This window comes from Salvelinus sp. IW2-2015, linkage group LG32 (genome assembly GCF_002910315.2).
Source record: "Salvelinus sp. IW2-2015 linkage group LG32, ASM291031v2, whole genome shotgun sequence".
Lineage (NCBI taxonomy): Eukaryota > Metazoa > Chordata > Actinopteri > Salmoniformes > Salmonidae > Salvelinus > Salvelinus sp. IW2-2015.
Genome location: NC_036871.1, coordinates 19,704,509 through 19,728,194, shown reverse-complemented (window position 1 = coordinate 19,728,194; position 23,686 = coordinate 19,704,509). Strand labels below are relative to the sequence as shown.

The 23,686-nt window shown below is 42.4% G+C and overlaps 1 protein-coding gene across 2 annotated transcripts in view; it reads right to left on the bottom strand.

Annotated features, from left to right (window-relative positions):
- The window catches only part of LOC111956730 (COP1 E3 ubiquitin ligase), a 36,208-nt gene extending 12,750 nt beyond the window's left edge, over positions 1-23,458 (bottom strand). Inside the window, exons 1-15 of one of the 2 annotated variants that reach the window (XM_023977288.2) lie at positions 22,793-23,458; positions 22,454-22,513; positions 22,178-22,275; positions 20,744-20,808; positions 18,796-18,915; positions 17,845-17,913; positions 17,679-17,738; positions 17,342-17,433; positions 10,167-10,227; positions 9,760-9,874; positions 9,306-9,441; positions 8,305-8,448; positions 7,995-8,103; positions 3,458-3,539; positions 3,183-3,299 (exon numbers count right to left, since the gene is read on the bottom strand). In XM_023977288.2, coding sequence (XP_023833056.1) covers positions 3,183-3,299; positions 3,458-3,539; positions 7,995-8,103; positions 8,305-8,448; positions 9,306-9,441; positions 9,760-9,874; positions 10,167-10,227; positions 17,342-17,433; positions 17,679-17,738; positions 17,845-17,913; positions 18,796-18,915; positions 20,744-20,808; positions 22,178-22,275; positions 22,454-22,513; positions 22,793-23,145 — 1,681 coding nt within the window. In that variant the 5' untranslated portion in view covers positions 23,146-23,458. The remainder of the gene's footprint in view (positions 1-3,182; positions 3,300-3,457; positions 3,540-7,994; positions 8,104-8,304; positions 8,449-9,305; positions 9,442-9,759; positions 9,875-10,166; positions 10,228-17,341; positions 17,434-17,678; positions 17,739-17,844; positions 17,914-18,795; positions 18,916-20,743; positions 20,809-22,177; positions 22,276-22,453; positions 22,514-22,792) is intronic. The other variant, XM_023977289.2, reaches the window with a different exon arrangement.
- Positions 23,459-23,686: the final 228 nt, after the last annotated feature.

Below are 23,686 nucleotides of genomic sequence, written 5' to 3'. Positions count from 1 at the left end.
YAAAAAGGAAATTTGTTGATGCAAGTATTTTTWAAGATTTCATGTTTGAAATCAAAGAAACCAAGATTGTGAGAATCACCCATTCGGGGAAGTATTCAGACCCCTTGACTTTCACATTTTGCTAGGTTACAACTTTATTTATTTTCCTCATGAATCTACACACAATACCCCACAATGACAAAGTGAAAAATAAGGTTTTAGGAATGTTCGCAAAACCCCCCCCCTGAAATATCACATTTACATAAGTATTCAGACCCTTAACTCAGTAGTTCGTAGAAGCCCCTTTTCGATGCTGTAATCGCTGCCAGTCTTCTTGTGTATGTAGCTACAAGCTTGGCACACCTGTATTTGGGGAGTTTCTCCCATTCTTCTCTGCAGAGCCTCTCAAGCTCTGTCAGGTTGGGTGGGGAGCATCGCTGCACAGCTATTTTCAGTTCTCTCCAGGGATGTTGGATYGGGTTCAAGTCCGTTCTCTGGCTGGGCCACTCAAGGACATTCAGAGGCTTGTCTCGAAGCCACTCCTGCGTTGTCTAGGTGGTGTGCTTTGGGTCGTTGTCTTGTTGGAAGGTGAACCTTCGCCCCGGTCTGAGGTCCTGAGCACTCCGGAGCAGGTTTTCTTCAAAGATCGCTCTGTACTTTGCTCCGTTAATTTTTTCCTTGATCCTGACTAGTCTCCCAGTCCCTGCCGCTGAAAAACATTCAAACAGCATGATGTTGCCACCACCATGATTCACCGTAGGGATGGTGCCAGGTTTCCTCCAGACGTGACACTTCAATCTTGTTTTTTTCAGACCAGATAATCTTGTTTCTCATGGTTTGGAAGTCCTTTAGGTGCCCGGTGGCAATCTCCAAGCGGGCTGTCATGTGCCTTTTACTGAGGAGTGGCTTCCATCTGGCCAGTCTATCATAAAGGCCTGATTGGTGGAGTGTTGCAGAGATGGTTGTCCTTCTGGCAGGTTCTCCCATCTCCACAGAGGAAAGGGGGATACCTAGTCAGTTGTACAACTGAATGCATTCTGGGTTGGCACCCCCCCTTGGTTAGTGCCGTGGCGGAGATCTTTGTGGGCTATACTCGGTCTTGTCTCAGGATTGTAAGTTGGTGGTTGAAGATATCCCTCTAACTGGTGTGGGGGCTGTGCTTTGGCAAAGTGGGTGGGGTTATATCCTTCCTGTTTGGCCCTGTCCGGGGGTATCATCGGATGGGGCCACAGTGTCTTCTGACCCCTTCTGTCTCAGCCTCCAGTATTTATGCTGCAGTAGTTTATGTGTCGGGGGGCTAGGGTCAGTTTGTTATATCTGGAGTACTTCTCCTGTCTTATGTGTCCTGTGTGAATTTAAGTATGCTCTCTCTAATTCTTTCTCTCTTTCTTTCTCTCTCTCGGAGGACCTGAGCCATAGGACCATGCCTCAGGACTACCTGGCATGATGACTCCTTGCTGTCCCCAGTCCACCTGGCCTTGCTGCTGTTCCAGTTTCAACTGTTCTGCCTGCGGTTATGGAACCCTGACCTGTCCACCGGATGTGCTAMCTGTCCCAGACCTGCTGTTTTCAACTCTCTAGAGACCGCAGGAGCGGTAGAGATACTCTTAATGATCGGCTACATTTACTCCTGAGGTGCTGACTTGCTACACCCTCGATAACTACTGTGATTATTATTATTTGACCATGCTGGTCATTTATGAACATATGAACATCTTGGCCATGTTCTGTTATAATCTCCACCTGGCACAGCCAGAAGAGGACTGGCCACCCCTCATAGCCTGGTTCCTCTAGGTTTCTTCCTAGGTTTTGGCCTTTCTAGGGAGTTTTTCCTAGCCACCGTGCTTCTACACCTGCATTGCTTGCTGTTTGGGGTTTTAGGCTGGGTTTCTGTACAGCACTTTGAGATATCAGCTGATGTACAAAGGGCTATATAAATACATTTGATTTGAATGCATTCAACTGAAATGTGTCTTCCACATTTAACCCAACCCCTCTGAATCAGAGAGGTGCAGAGGTCTGCCATAATCGACACCCACGTCTTCGGCACCCGGGAACAGTGGGTTAACTGCCTTGCTCTGAGGCAGAACAACTCGGGAGTCGATCCAGCAACTTTTCGGTTACTGGCCCAACACTAACCACTGGAGCTCTGTCAGAGTGACCATCGTGTTGTTGGTCACCTCCCTGACCAAGGCCTTTCTCACCCGATTGCTCAGTTTGGCCGGGTTGTCTGATCTAGGAAGTCCAAAACCTCAACCATTTAGGGCCTCCCGAGTGACGCGGCGGTCTAAGGCACTTGATCGATCACGGGTTGTCTCAGCCGGCTGCGACTGGGAGACCCATAAGGCAGCGCACAATTGACCCAGTATCATCCGGGTTTGAGGAGGATTTGGCCGGCCGGGATGTCCTTGTCTCATCGCGCTTTTGCGACTCCTTGTGGCGGGCGGGGCACATGCACACTGACTTAGGTCACCAGTTGGATGGTGTTTCCTCTGACACATTGATGCGGCTTGCTTCCGGGTTAAGCAAGCAGTGTGTCAATAAGCCGTGCGGCTTGGCAGGGTCGTGTTTCGGAGGACGCACGGCTGTCGACCTTTGCCTCTCCCGAGTAACTACCAATTGGATATCACAAAATTGGGGAGAAAAAGAKAATTAAATACAACTTCTTCCATTTAAGAATGATGGAGGCTATTGTGTTCTTGGGGACCTTCAATGCTGCAGAAATGTTTTGGTACCCTTCCCCAGATCTGTACCTCGACACAATCCTGTCTCGGAGTTCTACGGACAATTCCTTCCACCTCATGGCTTGGTTTTTGCTCTGACATGCACTGTCAACTGTGGGACCTTATATAAACAGGTGTGCCACTTTCCAAATCATGTCCAATCAATTTAATTTATCACAGGTGGACTCCAGTCAAGTTGTATAATCAATGGAAACAGGATGCAGCTGAGCTCAATTTCTATTCTCATAGCAAAGGGTCTGAATACTTATGTAAATAAGGTATTTCTGCTTTTTATTTTTACTAAATGTGGAAACATTTCTAAAAAGCTGTTACCACTTTGTCATTATGGGGTATTGTGTGTAGATTGAGGAGGATTTATTTTATTTAATCCATTTTAGAATACGACTGTAACAAAATGTGGAAATAGTCAAGGGGTCTGAATACTTTCCGAAAGCATTGTAGCGTCACAGATGAACCTACCTGCACAACCAAAAGCAAGATGATACCTCGACGTTGGACTGAACTTTACACAGCACACATTTGCTTTGGCCTCGATGCTGGCGACTGAATTGTCAAGGTTGGTAGACCATAACTTCACTGAAAGATAAAACAAAAACCATATGCAATCCTAGATCAATAACAAATCAACAAAGATGTTGAAACTAGCACTATGTTCACTTTAAATCCAGCAGGCATCTTGTTTATTAGGACACAGGGAGAAGTGCAAACAAACGATTGCATTGTTTCAACATTACCTTTTGCATCATCAGAACCAGAGGCTAGAAGCTTGGGATCCATGAGGTTGAAATCGACACTCCAACACCTTTTCTCATGCTCCTGAAGGAACATCACAGGTGTGAAACAAACATAACTGACTTCTATAACGGAAGAGATTTCAAATCTACAGAGCATTCTACCCCCAAAGAATCTCACTAGCCCAGGAGAACAGTGTATATTTTAGCAATGGTTTACTTTCAAGACAGAGTGCATGAAATATGTATTTAATACATCTGCAAAGTGGACGTTTCCATTTAGTAATGGATATACTGTAGTGTCTAAACAACCAAACAAAAGGTAAAAGCTTCTGGGTATAGGGGGCATTAGCAGCAACAATATCCACAGCTGTGGTCTGTTCCATTGTATTGGAGCAGTGGTATTTGAAAGTGGGGAACCTCGGGAAATGAGTGCGTCAGGGGAAACATTTATAAACCATGCATACGTACAAAATATAYACCAAAATGTGTGTGTGCCAGTTCCCACAATAGTTGACATTTATAAAAACTTGACGGGAGAATGGCCTTTCCTCCACGCAAAGATTAGACCATGCGTACGCACATCTTCTAGTGGTTCAAGAATTTTATGGCAAGCAGGCAATTAGGGCTAAGTATTTTGTGCAAGTGAGGAATATGACATGCTTATTCATGGGCTCCCGAGTGGCGCAGCGGTCTAAGGCACTGCATCTCAGTGCAAGAGGCGTCACTACAGTCCCTGGTTCGAATCCAGGCTGTATCACATCCGGGCCGTGATTGGGAGTCCCATAGGGCGTGGCGCACAATTGGCCTAGCGTCGACCAGGTTTGGCCGGAGTAGGCCATCGTTGTAAATAAGAAATTTGTTCTTAACCGACTTGCCTAGTTACATATAAAAGTTTAAATTAAATAAAAATCATAAAAACAAAATATGATGCAGCCATTTGTCATTAGTGAGAAGACCGAAAACTGTGTGCGTTTTATTTCTGGAATCTAAAATAATTACACACAGGAATCTATACTGAACAAAAATATAAAACACAACATGCAACAATTTCAAAGATTTGACTGAGTTACAGTTCATATATGGAAATCAGTCAATTTAAATAAATGAATTAGGACCGAATCTACGGATTTCACATGACTGGGCAAAGGCGCCATCAACATGGTACACACAGCATAGGCCTGGGAAGCCGGGCCGAGCCAATCGGCACGAGTTTTTCCCCACAAAGGGATTTATTACATAGAGAAATATGCTTCAGCACCCCCTCAGACGATCCCACAGCTGAAGAAGCCGGATGTGGAGTTCCTGGGCTGGCGTGGGTACACGTGGTCTGCAGTTGTGAGGCCGGTTGGATGTACTGCAAAATTATCTAAAACTACGTTGGCGGCGGCTTTTGGTAAATTAACATTCAATTCTCTGGCAACAGCTCTGGTGTACATTCCTGCAGGTATTGTTTGACAACTACAAGCACTGAGCTTGTCTGATGCTTTAAGCACACAAATGACTCAAGAGCCCGATGGGTCACGGTGTTTAAAAAAATGACAGTGTGACTGGCGCACGTTCTCACTCTCCTCTCTACTGCAGCGAAAAGGCACCATAGCAAGTGTTTATTGTGCTGTCTGTGCTGAAGCTGCAACAATTTCAGACATTTAGTTTAATTGTTTCTGACTAAAAAGTTCAGTTATCGGAAAAAAATGTCCCTATTCCCCGAAATTGATGAGGAAGACTGAAACTCGAAACTGGCAAATGTTTACTGGTTGCTCAGGAGGGAAAGGGGAAGTCAGATCTGTGGAAGACATTTTTCTTAGTTGTGGAAACTACTGGAGATCAAGAAACTAGTAGGGTATAGGAGGAGCAAGCGTTGCGTGAGTATTGTGTGTGCCAAACAGTTGCTGTTAGATAATATCACTTTTTCGGACTATTTAGAACAGTGTAAACATAGAGTCTGTAAAAAAAAAAAAGATAAAACCTTTATTACAGCACACTAACAACTGTTGCATGCATTCGTGAATTGAGGTGTATTTATTGTTTAGGCTAATTTTGCTTGATTGCATTTCAAAGCATGAATGTCTCGTATGCTGTGTGATGAAATGAATTAATAAAAGATTTGATACAGTAGCCTATATAAGTATTGAAATATAGGCCTAAGTAAGTTACGGTATTAAGACTAAACAGGGCGCGCTCTGAGGCCTACAGCTTGATGGTTATACAAGGCTACTATACAAAACCTACTAATGATAACAACATTACTTATCATTATAATGATCATAATAATAATTGCAATAACAAGATGGAGATCAAGAAAAAGGAGGGTATAGGAACGAGAGCTGCGTGTATATTATGTGTGACAAACAGGTGCAGTTAGATTACAATATCATTTTTCTGCCTGTTTGGAACAGTGTAAACAACACTAAATAACTTAAGTAATACCAGTCTGTCCTAACTGAAAATAAATTGTAATGCCTTTATCACAGCATAGCAAAGATTAAAAAAACAGCTGAATCTGTGAAATTGCTTTCTCCAACATTTTGTCGTTGCATGAGGCTTGGTGCTCACAGAACCAGTAGGCTATTAAACACTCAAACAGGCAACAGAAGCAAGATCGTCTAACGCTGTTTTAGAGAATTTGGCAGTATGTCCAACCGGCCTCACAACACAGACCACGTGTAACCACGCCAGCTCATCAACTCCACATCCGGCTTCTTCACTAGCAGGAATATCTGAGAACCGTCCACCTGAACAGCTGATGAAACCTAGGAGTATTTCTGTCTGTAATAAAGCCCTTTATCGGGGAAAAACTCATTCTGACTGGCTGGGCCTGGCACCATGGCTGTGTCCCTGCCCATCACTTATGAAATCCATAAATTAGTGCCAAATTAATTTATTCCAATTGACTGATTTCCTTATAAAAAATAACTCCGCATGTAGCATTTATATTTTTGTTCAGTATATTTTCAAGTTTTGCTGTATGTAATCCCCTAGGCAGTGCGGTTTATAGCATGGATACTATTACTGTGTGTAGCCTACAGTAATTTCAATTTGTTTTTTTTGGCATTCCATGCCMAAAAAAAACTTCAAAGCCCCACCCGTTGCCGACAGGTGTATAAAATCGAGCACACAGCCATGCAATCTCCATCGACGAACATTGGCAGTAGAATGGCTTCCTGAAGAACTCAGTGACTATCAACATGATACTGTCATAGGATGCCAAAATGTTACATTTCTGCCCTGCAAGAGCTGCCCCGGTCAACTGTAAGCGCTGTTATTGTGAAGTGGAAACGTCTAGGAGCAACAACAGCGAAGTGGTAGGCTCACACAACCTTACTGCCTCTGGAAGCAACGTCAGCAATGTTCGTCGGGAGCTTCATGAAATGGGTTTCCATGGCCGAGCAGCCGCGCACAGGCCTAAGATCACCATGCCCAATGCCAAGCGTCGGCCGGAGTGGTGTAAAGCTCGCCACCATTGGACTCTGGAGCAATGGAAACGTGTTCTCTGGAGTGATGAATCACACTCACCATCTGGCATTCTGACGGATGAATCTGGGTTTGGCGGATGCCAGGAGAACGCTACCTACTCAAATGCATAGAGCCAGCTGTAAAATTTGGTRGAGGACGAACAATGGTCTGGGGCTGTTTTTCATGGTTCGGGCTAGGCCCCTTAGTTCCAGTGAAGGGAAATCTTAACGCTACAGCATACAATGACATTCTAGACGATTCTGTGCTTCCAACTTTGTAGCAACACGTTCGGGAAGACCCTTTCAGCATAACATTGCATTACRCTCGTGCACAAAGCGAGGTCCATAGAGAAATGGTTTGTTGAGATCGGTGTGGAAGAACTTGACTAGCCTGCATAGAGCCCTGACCTCAAACACATCGAACTCCTTTGGGATGAATTAGAAAACCGACTGCGAGCCAGGCCTAATTGCACAAATTTAGTGCCCGACCACACTAATGCTCATGGCTGAATGTAAGCAAGTCCCTGCAGCAATGTTCCACATTCTAGCAGAAAACCTTCCCAGAAGAGTGGAGGCTGTCATACCAGTAAAGGGGGGACAAAATCCATATTAATGCAGATGATTTTGGAATGAGATTTTCGACGACATTGTTGAATTCAAACGCTCTGCTGACAGGTCCACAACAATTTGCCATCATTGTCTCTTTCAGAAACGGACAATCCTTTGCCAGATACAGCATAAATTACAGCAAAAAATGTAACATTCTGCCAACACAGGAAATAGACCGGTAGCTTATTTAAAATACTTGACAGTATGGGGAGACTACAGTGTGACTGTCCGATAGAAACACAATAATCTATTGTTAAACAAAATATTGAACAACAACTTATCCTTTGAATAGAAGTGTGGGCTGAAGCATACTTTTAAATTGTTTCCAATATACAGTCAATCTTGCAGGATGCGGGGATAGGCACTTGCTATAGGCAGCATGCATGTTTAGTTTGAAAAAGTCACTGCGAAATATCAAAACATTCTGCCCACAGCTCTACAGAAATGTGGTTATAAAGGAGGCCCCTGGTGCATACCTGATAGACCTTTGACCTTTGKCCAGTGAAACCATCCCACAGGATGACTGTTCCCTCGTAGTCACTGCTAGCCAACAGATTCTTGTGGTAGCTGCTCCAGCTGATACAGCTGAAATACAAAATGCATGGGGATGTAAGAGCCGAGAACTGTTCTTCCATGTTTCTAGGAGGATTAATGAATATGCTAGATATAGAAAACATACGGAAATCTATGCCAGCTTTTAAAACAAACCCCAAATTGTKAAGTGTATAGTTTCTATTATAATACAGAGTTGGTAATTCTCAACGATAAAATGGGGTTAAAGGGCACCTGATTTTGGAGTTGCACGTCATTTCATTGACAGGGTAATGAATGTCCACAGCATCCTGGATCACAGTACCATATTCAAACACCTTGATTTTCTTGGTGACGCCGGCGATGGCAAAGTAATCGCCGTCACGGTCAAATTCAATACTGCAGAGACAGAGAGAGCAAAACATCAAGCTCAATAGCCAATAAGACGTCACATCAAACGAGTAACACAATGGCAAATGTAGGTGCAATAAAGCAATACTTCATGATTTGTAAAGCATGGTAGCCTATTCCCTATATAGTTCAGTGCACTACTTTTGACCTGGACTATATAGGGAATGGGGCGCCAACTGGGAAAACACCATGTCTCCCATTAGATTGCAATTTTTCCATAGAGATAGAGGCAGCAAACGACATTACAGTACCTTCTGCTACACTCCAGTGGCAAATAGAAGATGTATTGTGATACAAGAGCACCCTCCGCAGGTCAAAGCACATACTAACCAKTAGGATGGAGCTAAATCTAACGAGTAGAATCAGAAAGCTGGTGGACTCAATGGGCCAGGTTCTCTGACCTTAATTAAACCTAGACGAAAAAGAAAGCTCAAGGGAGAATCTAACCTGCTGCTACTCTGTTATTATCTATGCATAGTCATTTTAATAACTTTATCTACATGTACATATTACCCCGACTAACCGGTGTCCGCGCCCATTGACTCTATACCAGTACCCCCTGTATATAGTCTCGCTATTGTTATTTTACTGCTGCTTTTTAATTATTTGTTACTTTTACTTCTTATTCATTTAAAGTTTTTTTTTTTTTTTTTTACTGCATTGTTGGTTAGGGCTTGTAAGTAATCACTAAGGTCTACACCTGTTGAATTCAGCGCATGTGACAAATAACATTTGATTTGATTTATTCCAGGACTAGGCTTAGTCAAGGTCTGGGAAACTGGCCCTATGACAGTAACTAATAAGCTAAGCCATCAAAAGGTGTTGTGTTTGACAGTTGAAATTACCTAGAGACAATACTGGAGCCATTGTAGAGATCACTAGCATAAGACAGGGTCGCCAACGGCCGCACAGAGTTGAAGCGTGTGAACTTTGAGAGACACTCCATGAAATCATCCAGTTGATTTAAGTTCCTGGTGTCATCTAAAACAAGACAAACAAATTTTGAATCCAGAACACACTTAGAAAATTAATAATGTTTTAGTTGTTTATTATGGGATTTGTCCTCATGTCTTGGCAGGAACTTCAAGTCTAAATTATGTTCTGCAAGATAATGTAGTTTAGTCAACTAAAAGTTGTTGTGGCTTGTTGTGGTCATTTGTGGGAGATGCTGTCAACATTCTTCTTTTGGAATACATGACATGACTTCACCCATGACTTCACCCAGATATGGACCTCATTCCAGAGAAGCCTTTTAAGTAGCGCTGTATAATCCAAATTCTACTGAAACCTAGAGGTTACCTGTTATCCGCGTCATCCGGTCAGAGAAGTAGCATTGCTCCAGATCTTCAAAGTGTGCTGTGAGCCTCTTTCTCCGAGAAGCCAGAGTGCTGTTGTACCATGTTTGTCTCTTTCCCTGAYGGTGAAATAGAAGACTCGAAATCACAAACATGAGACACTAAACACATACATTTGCAAATCCTGAACCTGAAAAAACTAAATCAACGGTTCTCTATGGCTGCGTTCCGATTTTCCATCCTTCTCCAGTGTAAACTTGCACACTTTGTCGCATGGATTTAACAATGGTGAAAACTCACCCCAGCCAATGCTTACACCAATCCTATGCATTTAAATCCATGATGACTAGAAGGGTGGAGAATTGGGATGCAGCGTATGCCTCTCAGAAAATTACAGTGGGTCAGACTTACCTGTGAAGTTCCACCAAAACCTGGAGGTTGACTGACATACTCTGTAGAATCTATAAGACTACTGCAAAGACAAGACTTGTTACCGTAAGTATATATACAGTACCAGTCAAAACTGGACACACCTACTCATTCCAGGGCTTTTCTTTATTTTTACTATTTTCTACATTGTAGAATAATAGTGAAGACATCAAAAGTCTGAAATAACACATATGGAATCATGTGGTAACCAAAAATATTTTTTATTTTTTAATATATATATATATTTTTTTCCATCTTTATTTAACGAGGTAGGCCAGTTGAGAACAAGTTCTCATTTACAACTGCGACCTGGCCAAGATAAAGCAAAGCAGTGCGACAAACACAGAGTTAAACATGGAAAACAAACGTACAGTCAATAACACAATAGAAAAAAAGTCTATATACAGTGTGTGCAAATGGCGTGAGGTGGTAAGGCAATAAATAGGCCAGAGTAGCGAAGTAATTACAATTTAGCAAATGAACACTGGAGTGATAGATGTGCAGATGATGATGTGCAAGTAGAAATACTGGTGTGCAAAAGAGCAAAAAGTAAATAAAAACAATATGGGGATGACATCGGTAGATTGGATGGGTGTGCTATTTACAGATGGGCTGTGTACAGCTGCAGCGATCGGTTAGCTGCTCAGATAGCTGATGTTTAAAGTTAGTAAGGGAGATATGAGTCTCCAACTTCAGTGATTTTTGCAATTCGTTCCAGTCATTGGCAGCAGAGAACTGGAAGGAAAGGTGGCCAAAGGAAGTGTTGGCATTGGGGATGACCAGTGAGATATACCTGCTGGAGCACGTGCTACAGGTGGGTGTTGTTATCGTGACCAGTGAGCTGAGATAAGTCTTTGCTAGGTAAAGCTCTGCCTTACAGATGTCCTGGAGCCAGTGGGTCTGGCGACGAGAGCATACAGGTTGCAGTGGTGGGTGGTGTATGGGGCTTTGGTGACAAAACGGATGGCACTGTGATAGACTGCATCCAGTTTGCTGAGTAGAGTGTTGGAGGCTATTTTGTAAATGTCATCGCCGAAGTCAAGGATCGGAGGATTGTCAGTTTTACGAGGGTATGTTTGGCGGTGTGAGTGAAGGAGGCTTTGTTGCAAAATAGGAAGACGATTATAGATTTAATTTTGGATTGGAGATGTTTAATGTGAGYCTGGAAGGAGAGTTTACAGTCTAGCCAGACACCTAGGTATTTGTAGTTCACATATTCTAAGTCAGAACCGTCCAGAGTAGTGATGCTAGTCGGGCGGGCGAGTGCGGGCAGCGATCGGTTGAAAAGCATGCATTTAGTTTTACTAGCGTTTAAGAGCAGTTGGAGGCCACGGAAAGAGTGTTGTATGGCATTGAAGCTCGTTTGGAGGTTTGTTAACACAGTGTCCAAAGAAAGGGCAGATGTATACAGAATGGTGTCRTCTGCGTAGAGGTGGATCAGGGAATCACCCGCAGCAAGAGCGACATCGTTGATATATACAGAGAAAAGAGTCGGCCTGAGAATTGAACCCTGTGGTACCCCCATAGAGACTGCCAGAGGTCCGGACAACAGGCCCTCCGATTTGACACACTGAACTCTAGCTGAGAAGTAGGTGGTGATCCAGGCGAGGCAGTCATTTGAGAAACCAAGGCTGTTGAGTCTGCTGATAAGAATACTGTGATTGACAGAGTCGAATGCCTTGGCCAGGTTGATGAAGACGGCTGCACAGTACTGTCTCTCATCAATGGCGGTTATGATATTGTTTAATACCTTTGAGCGTGGCTGAGACTGGTAATAGGGGTTGCAACAATGGCGGCGGAAAATTTTAGAAAGAGAGGGTCCAGATTGTCTAGCCCAGCTGATTTGTGCCGGTCCAGGTTTGGGTAACCAGGAGGAAAGCATGGCCAGCCGTAGAGAATTGCTTATTGAATTTCTCGATTATCGTAGATTTATCGGTGGTGACAGTGTTTCCTAGCCTCAGTGCAGTGGGCAGCTGGGAAGAGGTGCTCTTATTCTCCATGGACTTTACAGTGTTCCAAAACTTTTTGGAGTTAGAGCTACAGGATGCAAATTTCTGTTTGAAAAAGCTAGCCTTTGCTTCCTGACTGACTACGTGTATTGGTTCCTGACTTCCCTGAAAAGTTGCATATCGCGGGGACTATTCGATGCTAATGCAGTCCGCCACAGGATGTTTTTGTGCTGGTCGAGGGCAGTCAGGTCTGGAGTGAACCAAGGGCTATATTTGTTCTTAGTTCTATTTTTTTTKAAAGGGGCACGCTTATTTAAGACGGTGCGGAAATTACTTTTAAAGAACGACCAGGCATCCTCTACCGACGGGATGAGGTCAATATCCTTCCAGGATACCCGGGCCAGGTCAATTAGAAAGGCCTGCTCGCAGAAGTGTTTTAGGGAGAGTTTGACAGTGATGAGGGGTGGCCACTTGACCACGGATCCATAGTGGATGCAGGCAATGAGGCAGTGATCGCTGAGATCCTGATTGAAAACAGCAGAGGTGTATTTGGAGGGCAAGTTGGTCAGGATAATATCTATGAGGGTGCCCATGTTTACGGATTTAGGGTTGTACCTGGTGGGTTCCTTGATAATGTGTGTGAGATTGAGGGCATCTAGCTTAGATTGTAGGACGGCCGACGTGTTAAGCATATCCCAGTTTAGGTCACCTAACAGAACAAACTCTGAAGATAGATGGGGGGCAATCAATTCACATATGGTGTCCAGGGCACAGCTGGGAGCTGAGGAGGGGTCTATAAAAGGCGGCAACAGTGAGATACTTATTTCTGGAGAGATTCATTTTTAAAATTAGAAGCTCGAACTGTTTGGGCATAGACCTGGAAAGTATGACAGAAATTTGCAGGCTCACTCTGCAGTAGATTGCAACTCCTCCCCCTTTCGCAGTTCTACCTTGACAGAAAATGTTGTAGTTGGGGATGGAAATCTGTTGGTGGCCTTCCTAAGCCAGGATTCAGACACGGCAAGGACATCAGGGTTGGCGGAGTGTGCTAAAGCAGTGAGTAAAACAAACTTAGGGAGGAGGCTTCTGTTGTTAACATGCCGGGAGGTGGGCCTGGCTCAAAGCTAGCGTCGGGGCTGGGCCACTCAGTGGCAGCTAGCTGGCTGTGATGATCAGGGGTAATGGTCCAGCGCTTACGGCAGGAAGCGGAGAAAGTGGAGAAAACAGTCCGATACTGGCAAGTATTATCCAGGCTAAAAGTGGCTGGGTGTCTGTGCAAAAGGTAAAGRCCGCTAGCAGTGGCAAACAACTTAAGATTCCTTAGAGTAGCCACCCTTTGCTTTGAATACAGCTTTGCACACTGTTGGCATTCTCTCAACCAGCATCATGAGTTAGTCACTTGGAATGCATTTAAATGAACAGGTGTGCCTTGTTAAAAGTTAATTTGTGGAATTTCTATCCTTCTTAATGCTTTTGAGCCAATCAGTGGTGACATGGTAGGGGTGGTATACAGAAGATAGCTCTATTTGGTAAAATACCAAGTCCATATTATGGCAAAAACAGCTCAAATCAGCAAAGAGAAACGATAATCCATCATTACTTTAAGACAAAGTCAGTCAATCCGAACTTTGGAAGTTTCTTCAAGTGCAGTTGCAAATTGCAGTCGAGAGTTAAGATCCTTGGTGTCCACATCACCAACAAACTATCATGGTCCAAACATACCAAGACAGTTGTGAAAAGGGTACAACAAAACATTTTCCCCCTCAGGAGACTGAAAAGATTTGGCATGGGTCCCCAGATCCTCTAAAGGTTCTACAGCTGCACCATCGAGAGCATTCTGACCGGTTGCATCACGGCGCTACAGAGGGTAGTGCGAATGGCCCAGTACATCACTGGGGCCAAGCTTCCTGTCATCCAGGACCTTTATAATAGGCAGAGTCAGAGGAAAGCCCATAAAGTTGTCAGAGACTCCAGTCACCCAAGTTGTAGAATGTTTTCTCTGCTACAGCATGGCAAGCGGTACCGGAGCGCCAACTCTAGGACCAAAAAAGGCTCCTCAAAAGCTTAAAGACCGCTGAACAATTAATAAAATCGCCACCGGACAATTTACATTGATCTCCCCTCACTTTTGTACACTGCTGCTACTCGCTGTTTATTATCTATGCATAGTCGCTTCACCTCCATGTACAAATTACCTCAACTAACCTGTACCCCTGCACACTGACTAAGTACCGGTGCCCCCTGTATATTGCCTTATTGTTATTCTTATTGTGTTCGTTTTTATTATTACTTTTATTTTAGACTACTTGGTAAATATTTGTTTTACTCTTCTTGAACTGCACTGTTGGTTAAGGGCTTGTAAGTAAGCATTTCATGGTAAAGTCTACACGTTATAGTTTTCGGCGCATGTGACAAAGTTATATTTGATTTTTGATTTGAAAAGCCATCAACCTCTATGATGAAACTGACTCTCATGAAAGAAAGACCCACAGTTACCTCTGCTGCAGAGGATAAGTCCATTAGAGTTACCAGCCTCAGAAATTGCAGCCCAAATAAATGCTTCACAGAGTTCAAGTAACAGACATACATCTAAACATCAACTGTTCAGAGGCGACTGCATGAATAAGGCCATCATGGTCGAATTGCTGCAAAGAAAACACTACAAAAGGACACCAATAAGAAGAGCTTGGGCCAAGAAACACAAGCAATACTTGGGCCAAGAAACAAGAGCAATGGACATTAAATCGATGGAAATCTGTCTGAATTACATTTTTGGTGCAAAATCTCAACATGTGTGATTCCCACCGTGAAGCATGGAGGAGGTGTAATGGTGTGGGGGTGCTTTGCTGGTGACACTGTCTGTGATTTATTTAGAATTCAAGGCACACTTTACCAGCATGGCTACCATAGCATTCTGCAGCGATATGCAATCCCATCTGGTTTACGCCTAGTGGGACTATCATTTGTTTTTCAACAAGACAATGACCCAACACACCTCCAGGCTGTGTACGGGATATTTRACCAAGGAGAGTGATGGAATGCTGCATCAGATGATCTGGCCTCCACAATCACCTGACCTCAACCAATTGAGATGGTTTTGGATGAGTTGGATGGTAGAGTGAAGGAAAAACAAGCCAAGTGCTCAGCATATGTGGGAACTCCTTCAAGACTGTTGGAAAATAATTCCAGGTCAAGCTGGTTGAGAGAATACCAAGAGTGTGCAAAGCTGTCATCAAGGAAAAGGGTGGCTACTTTGAAGAATCTAAAAATATATTTTGATTTAACACTTTTTGGGTTACTATATGATTCTATATGTGTTATTTCATAGTTGATGTATTCACCATTATTCTACAATGTAGAAAACTGGTAAAATAAAGGAAAACCTTTGAATGAGTAGGTGTGTCCAAACTCTTGACTGGTACTATGAATATATAAAGTTGAAGTCGGAAGTTTACATACACTTAGGTTTCAGTCATTAAAACTCGTTTTTCAACCACTCCACAAATGTCTTGTTAACTAACTATAGTTTTGGCAAGTTGGTTAGGACATCTACTTTGTGCATGACACAAGTAACTTTTACAACAATTGTTCACAGACAGATTATTTCACTTATAATTCACTGTATCACAATTCCAGTGGGTCAGAAGTTTACATACACTAAGTTGACGGTGCCTTTAAACAGCTTGGAAAAGTCCAGAAAATGATGTCATGGGTTTAGAAGCTTCTGATAGACTAATTGACATCATTTGAGTCAATTGGAGGTGTACCTGTGGATGTATTTCAAGGCCTACCTTCAAACGCTGTGCCTCTTTGCTTGACATCATGGGAAAATCAATAGAAATCAGCCAAGACCTCAGAGAAAAATAATTGTAGACGTCCACAAGTCTGGTTCATCCTTAGGAGCAATTTCCAAATGCCTGAAGGTACCACGTTCATCTGTACAAACAATAGTATGCAAGTATAAACACCATGGGACCACGCAGCCGTCATACCGCTCAGGAAGGAGATGCATTCTGTCTCCTAGAGATGAACGTACTTTGGTGCGAAAAGTGCAAATCAATCCCAGAACAGCAGCAAAGGACCTTGTGAAGATGCTGGAGGAAACAGGTACAAAATAATCTATATCCACAGTAAAACGAGTCCTATATCGACATAAGCTGAAAGGCCGCTCAGCAAGCAAGAAGCCACTGCTCCAAAACCACTATAAAAAAGCCAGACTACGGATTGAAACTGCACATGGGGACAAAGATTGTACTTTTTGAAGAAATGTCCTCTCCTCTGATGAAACAAAATAGAACTGTTTGGCCATACTGACCATCGTTATGTTTGGAGGAAAAAGGGGGAGGCTTGCAAGCCAAAGAACACCATCCCAACCGTGAAGCACGGGAGTGGCAGCATCATGTTGTGGGGGTGATTTGCTGCAGGAGGGACTGGTGCACTTCACAAAATAGATGGCAATATGAGGGAGGAAAATTATGTGGATATATTGAAGCAACATCTCAAAACATCAGTCAGGAAGTTAAAGCTTGGTCACAAATGGGTCTTCCAAATGGACAATGACCCCAAGCATACTTCCAAAGTTGTGCAAAATGGCTTAAGGACGACAAAGTCAATGTATTGGAGTGGCCATCATAAAGCCCTGACCTCAATCCCATAGAAAATGTGTGGGCAGAACTGAAAGAGCGTGTGCGAGCAAGGAGGCCTACAGACCTGACTCAGTTACACCAGCTCTGTCAGGAGGAATGGGGCAAAATTCACCCAACTTATTGTGGGAAGCTTGTGGAAGGCTCCCCAAAATGTTTGACCCAAGTTAAACAATTTAAAGGCAATGCTACCAAATACGAATTGAGTGTATGTAAACTTCTGACCCACTGGTAATGTGATGAAAGAAATAAAAGCTGAAATAACATATTCTCTCTACTACTATTCTGACATTTCACATTCTTAAAATAAAGTGGTGATCCTAACTGACCTAAGACAGTGCATTTTTACTTGGATTAAATGTCAGGAATTGTGAAAAACTGAGTTTAAATGTATTTGGCTAAGGTGTATGTAAACTTCCAACTTCAACTGTATCTGTCTCCTGTCAAACCTCAACTCTTTCACACCTTTTAAAGGATATTCATAGAAAGATGAATATATTCTGAGTCAGATATTTACTTTGTTCCTTTCACAAGAATAATTGAAGTACAGGACATTTTGTTTTACCTGGGTGCAGGTGAGGGAGCCTCGAAATTAGGTACAGTGCTGTCCAAGTTACGATCCATGTCACTCACTGGCGAGTACAGTCCACTCATTTCCTAGAAAATGTACAATCTATTTCGCTTTAAAAACTCATCAACAGACAGGCTTAACCTGCATAACTGTACATGAAAACCAAAAAACACAGTGGAGGAGTACATTTGTCAAATTCTGTGGTGGTTTCTGAGACGCGTTTTACTCCAGAACTAGCCTTAATCTGTGTCTAGGAAACTAGACCTCTGAATTCTAATTCATTTCAGGAGTACAGATATGTTAAAATAGCTATCTATGTACATTATTTTACCTCAACACGCTTGATATCCTCCTCCAAAAAGTTTAGCTCCTTCTGCAACTGTTCCAGTTGCTGATTGATAAAACACAATAACAAATGGTTATTTCCTCACAGATTAATACTGTACTTAAATATAGAAATATATTTAGATGCAATCCCAAACAGAGATGGGGTACACCTCTCTTTTATTTCTTCTTGCTTCTTTGAGGAATTCCATTAGGATCTGACGTTGAGCAGCTTGTGATTCCTATGGGAATAAACAGACAGAGTTAAAGGTCGATCGATCAAGGTATGACTATAAAGCCCATTTCTTTTAAATTATCTATGTGATATTGCTACATAGCCTACATAGATAGACCATTACATTCTGAATTTTTATGAAACAGTTTGACAATTTTTATGAGTGAAAGACGCACAGGTAGCCTACACACAAATGAAAAGGAGCAGGCTACAATGATCAACCATCAGGTAGGATATTGTTTTATATGAATGGAGTTGCAGACATTGGTTGAATAGCGCAGCATAATAGCCTCAATTAGCCTTGCTTCTTTACAACAATTTGACGCAGTCAAGATAGGTTATCTATCATACCATCTGATAGTACCTATGGTAGCAACATGTTTGTCTAACTAGCGTGAGTTGGTTTGGCTGCTTTCTCTCTCTCCCTCCGTGCTACACACATAGACTGTCACACACACCGGCCCCTGCTCCTCTCTCACCCCTCTGCTGAAACAAGCAGAGCGCAGGGCACCGGCTCTCTCATGTCGCAAGAGCAGGTCTCCATGGAAGTTTTTAAAAAACACTTTCCCTTAACACACATGTATTTCAACTATCCAGATATCTGAAAAAATATCATGATATTATTTGATAACTGATATTTTAAATGCCCATCCCTACTTTATAGGATTAATTTTATGTTAAGAATAAACAAAAGTGTATATTTGACTGGCAGAAAAAACAGCATAGGGATTGACAAGGGTTTGTTACGGTTAATGTGGTATAGCTTCAGTGAGGTTAAGGTAAAAGTTAGGGTAAAGCATACAAGTTCACATTCGGTTAGCGTAAAGCCGCCCGACGCCATTCATTTTATACTGGTTAAATATGCACTGCCTACACAAAATATACATACCGCTTCCAGCTGTTTCTTTTTCTGTACAAGGAGTCCCAGCATCAAGTTGACATTAGCAAGATCTAGGTTCTCTTGGTCTGTGCCCAGGACATCTTGGAACACYTGCCATCTTGACCCATTCTAAAACATGAGAAATACACAATGAAATGTGTACATACTTTTGGTAAATTAAGTTAACTGTTGAGTTCCTTCACTATTACCTTTAATTGCGGTTTCCTGGACACAGACAACATCTAGTCCTGGACTACACACTTTTTATTTTTTACTGTATAATAGAAAAGGCTACTGCAGAAAACAGCTGATTCGCTAATTTCCAAAGGCCTACCTATGATTGGGCAGGAGGAATGTAGTAAGGAATAGAAATGCATACTGATCTGCATTTTCAATGTGGCAGTAAGGGGAAAACACACTAGACCAGCGTTTCCCAAAATCGGTCCTCGGGACCCCAAGGGGTGCACGTTTTGGTTTTTGCCCTAACACTACAGTTGATTCAAATGATCAAAGCTTGATGATTAGTTGATTATTTGAATCAGCTGGTTTTTGCTTGGGCAATGTGAATCCCTTGAGGTCCAGAGGACAGAGTTTGGGAAACCCTGCACTAGGCCTATATGAAACCATCTTTAACCTACTATTCAGACCACTTTATACACATCCTACACACTCTCCCTCACACACACACACTTTTTCTCACTCACACACACACACACACCCCTCCCAAAGGTTAGGCACCAAACAGAATTTAAGGAACACCAGAAAAATAGATTTGGTTATTCAGATTTAGCTTAGAATTACATTGAGTAGGCATATGCATCCTRCCTTTGAAGCATCTCTTTGAGTAGGTTATCTATCCCTTTTCCGTTTTTCCTGTGCCATCCCATCCAAATTTGTGCATAGCCAAAGTTGTACGCTAGCTAGCCAGCAAGGTAATATGACTAAACAAGGTAGTTTGTTATTAAACCAAAAACTGTCCCGCAAGTAGTTTAAAACGGCCCGCGACATGATTTATAAAATTATATAAAATGTGCCTCAATTTGCGGTAGAAAGAGGAGATGGTAKCTCCGGTAACATGGGGGATAAGTTTTGAGTGGTTCGGGCTAGAAACTTGCGGTTTTCAGTGATGTAAAGACGTAAGTATTACTGCCACTGTGCTCAGAGATCTGTATATAATGACAAGCGTAGGTCCAAAATAAGTCCATAGAAACGCACAGGGCTAATTTGACAGATTTTGGCGTGTGAAACCTCTCGCTTTGCCTCTTCCTTTCTGCTGCAATGTTTTTCCTCAGCAAAGCCTAGTCAGACTGGCCTGCTGGTTCTTACAGGTAAATGCGTGCCGCCCCAATAATTAAACTATTGTAACAGAAACCCCATCGGTGTCTGTACACCTCAGCATCACAGCTAAATAACAATAAACGGATGTAGATGCACAGAAAGAACAGACGGCGAGAAGCAGCTGAGTAGACTAATGGCTGGTTAGGGGATGCAGCTGGCTGCTCACAGCTGTCACACGTGATATTGGATGAAGCACTCATTCTGATATGACATATCTGACAGCACACTGAACTCTGATATTCTATTTGTAGAACACGTAGGGATGCATTCTGTGCTCAGTCATTAATTTCGATATGCGCACTTTTTGTCAGACACCCCTCCAAATTTTGTTTTACAGATCTACATGATTCACCTGGATGACCTATTTTAAGATCAAAATGGCAAATATATCTGAAAAGAGACGAGTTTGCATCTCTGGGACGAAGAAGCTTTTTCAAAGGAGATTCTCCATTGAGCTTGCATTTCAGTCCAAGACWAGGCTCAATCTGTGTTTTGAAAACCAGACCAGAATTTTGTTGTCTGCATTATGTTCTCATGTTGTAATATTTGACCAAGGTCTGGTTTCCATTGCAAGTGTGTGTGTGTGTGTGTGTGTGACCTGATTTGCTGAAGCACTTACCGGATGGTCCATCTTCAGGCGTTTTTCATCTGATCTCTGTTTTTGTTTGAGAATAAGTTCATTCACTGTATCAAATCAAAACAAGAGTTAGTATTACTATTAGTACTATTAGAAAGGAACAAAACTAAATTTTTTACCAGGGCCCATATAAAAGTACTGCACTAAATAGGGAACAGGTTGCCATTTGGGACAAAACCTGTGACAAGGCTGTAGAGAAGCTACAGTTGAAGTCAGAAGTTTACATACACCTTAGCCAAATACATTTCCACAATTCCTGACATTTAATCAGAGTAAAAAGTCCCTGTCTTAGGTCAGTTAGGATCACCACCTTATTTTAAGAAGGTGAAATGTCAGAATAATAGTAGAGAGAATGATTTATTTCAGCTTTTATTTCTGTCATCACATTCCCAGTGGGTCAAAAGTGTACATAAACTCAATTAGTATTTGGTAGAATTGCCTTTAAATTGTTTGTGTTGGGTCAAACATTTCGGGTAGCCTAACGATGGTCATTATGGCCAAACAGTTCTATTTTGTTTCATCAGACCAGAGGACATTTCTCCAAAAAGTACAATCTTTGTCCCCATGTGTAGTTGCAAACCGTAGTCTGGCTTTTTATGGCGATTTTGGAGCAGTGGCTTCTTCCTTGCTGAGCGGCCTTTCAGGTTATGTCGATATAGGACTCGTTTTACTATGGATATAGGTAATTTAGTACCCGTTTTCTCCAGCATTTTCACAAGGTCCTTTGCTGTTGTTCTGGTGATTGATTTGCACCAAAGTAGGTTCATCTCTAGGAGACAGAACATGTCTCCTTCCTGAGTGGTATGCGGGCTGCGTGGTCCCATGGTGTTTATACTTGCGTACTATTGTTTGTACAGGTGAACGTGGTACCTTCAGGCATTTGGAAATTGCTCCCAAGGATGAACCAGACTTGTGAAGGTCTACAATTTATTTTCTGAGGTCTTGGCTGATTTCTTTTGATTTTCCCATGATGTCAAGCAAAGAGGCACAGAGTTTGAAGCTAGGCCTTGAAATACATCCACAGGTACACCTCCAATTGACTCAAATTATGTAAATCAGCCTATCAGAAGCTTCTAAAGCCATGACATCATTTTCTGGAATTTTCCAAGCTGTTTAAAGGCACAGTCAACTTAGTGTATGTAAACTTCTGACCCACTGGAATTGTGATACAGTGAATTAAGTGAAATAATGTTTCTGTAAACAATTGTTGGAAAAATTACTTGTGTYATGCACAAAGTAGATGTCCTAACCGACTTGCCAAAACTATGGTTGGTTAACAAGAAATTTGTGGAGTGGTTGATAAACGACTTTTAATGACTCCAACCTAAGTGTATGTAAACTTCCGACTTCAACTGTTGCTACACCACATAAGTAATGCACCCATCTAAGAAATTGTTTTTTAAGAGACAAACCTACCAAGAAAGTTTGGATAGAGCTGATCCACATTGTCAATGATGTAGTTACATTTTGGGCACCTATTGCTGTCCTCCAAACTCTGGCGAATGCACTTGTAGCTGAACCCAGAAATAGAATGGGGTATGTTAGTTCAAGAAAACCAGCATAGGAAAAAATGAATGGTGCATTGGTGGACGATACAAAAGGAATTAGCGGTAGCTAATATGGAACGGTGTTATAGGAATTAGATGGAAGTAACGTTACTATATCCTTGCCAATGCAATCATGTTTGCTTACCAGAAACTGTGTCCACATTTTGTCATATGTGCCTCCTCAATCATTTCAAAACAGATTGGGCTGAAAAGAAAATGTAATGCAACAACATTAACTTTACTTTGACAGTGTTCAGATATGGAAACATCAGCGAGTCTGGTTAAATGACAACGTTACGTAACTCTAGCTAACCAACTGTCAAATGGACATTGTAAACAAGAATGCACTCAAGTTGAACTATCTAGCTATTCCTACATATGTAACTAACAACACCTAGTCACCAAGCTAGTTACGGTAGTTAGCTAAAAGTTAGCCAAGTAAGTTAGCTAGCAGGCTAAGGTAGCATTTTTCAGGAAAACTCACCACACAAAATCGTTGCTKTTATCTTCGTAGGAATTCAAGAGACCATTGTAGAGAGGTGCTTGGTGGAGAGGACGTTTTCTGCTGGTGCCAGAGGAGGATGAACTGGATCTGCTTAGTGGGGCTAAGCTTCTTGGAGACTGTACAGCCACTCCAGGTACAAGCAACCCCTCGCCAGCTGTTGCCAGAGTCCGCGAGGGCACAACATTTGGAGAATTGTTCACATTCGCACTATCGTTGCCGCCTAACGTTACGCTGGTAGCACCGTTAGCATTGGTAGTGCCACCGGTACTGCTGCTACTTCCAGGCCCAGGACCTGCTCCACCGCCAGTTTGCTGTTGACGGTTGCTTGACATAATCAAGCCCGATGCTCAACTCTTCCAAGGCCAAAGCTTGTTGTAGTTCACCGCATCCGGGCTGAGCTAATGTTAGCTTACCAACTAATGGCAATGCGCTAGCTAAGATAAAACAACAATGTACGAATTCATAAAAGCTTGCTTTTAGCTAGATTGCTTCTTTAGGTGAAATTGTAGGCTTTTGTCAACAAGTCGATCATAACAAAGTTGCAAGAATTATAAAATATTCAGCGYAAAGTCTGTCTACGTTTAGGGATTTAGAAACCAATCTCTCGAATCTATCCTCGCCTACACAAACGAAATTACTAGCAAAAATGATWTACTCCCCCCTACTGCACCGGAGTCGTAACTAAGTCCTATGCCTGCACTGAATGAACGCACCCACACCAATACAATTGTCGATGCAACAAAACGTAGAAAATAATATATATTGCAGAGTAGTTTGAATTCTGATTGTTTTATATACAGTACCAGTCAACAGTTTGGACACATCTACTAATTCAAGGGTTTTTCTTTATTTTGTCTATTTTCTACATTGTAG